The 2,500-nt window shown below is 33.2% G+C and overlaps 1 protein-coding gene across 1 annotated transcript in view; it reads right to left on the bottom strand.

The window, feature by feature from the left end:
* Window positions 1-2,357: 2,357 nt before the first annotated feature.
* HELRODRAFT_180792 (hypothetical protein) overlaps window positions 2,358-2,500 on the bottom strand; it is a gene marked incomplete at both ends in the record, with an annotated part of 23,317 nt that continues 23,174 nt past the window's right edge. The window contains one exon of the mRNA XM_009030096.1: window positions 2,358-2,429. Coding sequence (XP_009028344.1) covers window positions 2,358-2,429 — 72 coding nt within the window. The remainder of the gene's footprint in view (window positions 2,430-2,500) is intronic.

The raw sequence follows: 2,500 nt of genomic DNA, 5'->3' as shown, positions 1-2,500 counted from the left end.
CATGAGAAAAAGGGGAAATTTAATTTGCAAATGTAATAGATAAAACATATCCACGTACACACACACACACGCACGCACGCACACACACACGCACATGTATACAGACACACGTTGTACGTACATAGTTTATAGTTGTAGGATAGCCATTATGCTATCGAATTTGGCAGCAGAGGGTTTGAATGACAGTTTGGCATGCTAATAAATAATAAAAAAAATCCATTTTTTTTTTCATTAATTTCAAAGAAATAAAAATTTCGATATAAATTTTGAGTATATTTCACTTTTGATCAAAAAGATATTTTGTAATTTTTGTAAAAATTAAAATTAAAGATTAATTACCTGAAAAAATCATTTTTTTTTAAAGAATGTTCAATGTAAGAGTCAACCTCTGGCCAGCCAATGGCGTTAAAGCTAGCTTAATCTCTTAAATCTTATTGGTGGAGCTTCTTGGCACGTGACTTAGTTACTACCCTTTATTTTTTATCTAAGTAATTCTCAATTAGAAGATCTAATGAGTAGTTTATTATTTTTTTTTTTTAATTTAAGAAAAAAGAATTTTGTTGAAGATTTTCAAGTTAAAAAAAACAGCGTTAAGTTAAATTTGCTGAATGAATGAAAGAAATAAAATGAATGGATGGATGGATAGATGAATGAATGAATGAATGAATGAACGAATCAATCAATCAATCAATAAAATCATTCTACAATATTTACAAAAATAAATTCATGAACGAACTTTAATTTCGAAATAAAAAAAAATAATAAGAGAAACAAAAGATGACGTCATAATGATCAACATTTACAAAACAACACAACGTTATGATACGCAAACAATACAGTACCTGGTTTTAATACAAAAATACAATGCGATATAGTATATACAATTTGTTGTATTGCGCAGAAAAAATCGTTGTCATTATTCAATTTGATCATTTTTTGCCTATCAAATCAAATTATTTCTGGGTGTATGTATGTATGTGTGTGTGTGTATTGTATGTGTATGTGTAGTTTGTGTGTGTGCGTGTGTGTGTAATGTCTAGTTTTTAGACCAGTTATCATGTTAAAGTTATATTTTTCCATTTTAAGTGGTTTTTGTTTGCAGTTCGTTTGCATTAAGTAAATATATGTGTGTGTGTGTGCATGTATGTGTGTGTATGTATGCTTATATGTGTGTGTGTGTTTGTGTGCATGCATGTGTGTGTATGTATGCTTGTATGTTTGTGTGTGTGTATGTATGCTTGTATGTTTGTGTGTGTTAGTGTGAATGTGTATGTGGTGTGTGTGTGTATGTGTGTGTGTGTGTGTGTGTGTGTGTGTGTGTGTGTGTGTGTGTGTGTGTGTGTGTGTGTGTGTGTGTGTGTGTGTGAGTACGTTTGAAGTGTAAGTGTGTTCTTTGAGAATTTTAAAAGATAATAACTTTCCAAATAGTTTTACAATTTTTTTTCGAAGTGTAGAAACATCTGAAGGTTTCCTCCAGTACTTTGCCAGTGAATTGGACGCGTGATTATTAACTGCTTTGTACGTATGTGTCTATGTATGTGTGCATGTATGTGTGTGTGTGTGTGTATGTATGTATGTGTGTGTGTGTTTGTATGTGCGTGGCCATGGTATGTCGTGATATTTGTATTTTGTTGGCTCGGGTTATAGAAAAGAATTTAAACTGGAAAATGGAAACATGTTAATGGAAAGAAGTGTGAGTCAGTTGTGAGAAGGGGTAAGAGAAAGCGAAGAAAAATTTGAAAAACGAAAAAGACGAAGAGATGTGTGTGTGTGTGTGTGTATCTGTGTCTGTGTGCATGTTTGTGCGTGTATGTATGCTTGTGTGTGTGTTTGTGTGTGTGCGTGTGTATGAGTACGAAGACGAAGAAAAGACGAAGAGATGGACCACAAATTATAAATTGGCATAAATGTGAGAAGGAAAATAATTTGAAGAAAGAAAGAGAGAGAGAGAAAGAGAGTGAAAGAGAGAGAAAGAAAGAGAGAGAGAAAGAGAGAGAGAAAAAGACAAAAAGAAAGTGAGAAAAAGTAAGAGAGGCCAGACGAAATGAGAGTTGAACTGTAAAAGCAAATACATGTAAAAATAATGAAAATGATGATGAAGAAGAAGAAGATGATGATGAAGATGGTGATGGTGAGGGAGGTGATGATGACGATGTGTGACACCAATATCAATATTCTATTTAGTGTTTTTGTCGTTTTGAGAGAAAGAAGTTGAGTGAAAAATCGTTGTTGTCGTTGTGCTGTTGTTGTTGATGATGATATTGTTGTTGTTGATGTGGCGTCATTGATGTTGTTGTTGTTGTGTTTGTTGTTGTGTTTGTTGTTGTTGTTTGTGATTTATTTGTGGTTATAGCTGTTCACGTGTCAAATATCTTTGTTATCGTTGCCATCAAACTGATGTTGTTGGGCTCGAATGAAAATGGTTGGCTCTGATTGGTTGTTGTTGTTGCTGTTGTTGTTGAGATTTTGTTGTTGTTGTTGATGCGATGTATTGTTGCGA

This window comes from Helobdella robusta (genome assembly GCF_000326865.2).
Source record: "Helobdella robusta unplaced genomic scaffold HELROscaffold_65, whole genome shotgun sequence".
Lineage (NCBI taxonomy): Eukaryota > Metazoa > Annelida > Clitellata > Rhynchobdellida > Glossiphoniidae > Helobdella > Helobdella robusta.
This window is presented reverse-complemented; position numbering and strand designations above follow the sequence as displayed.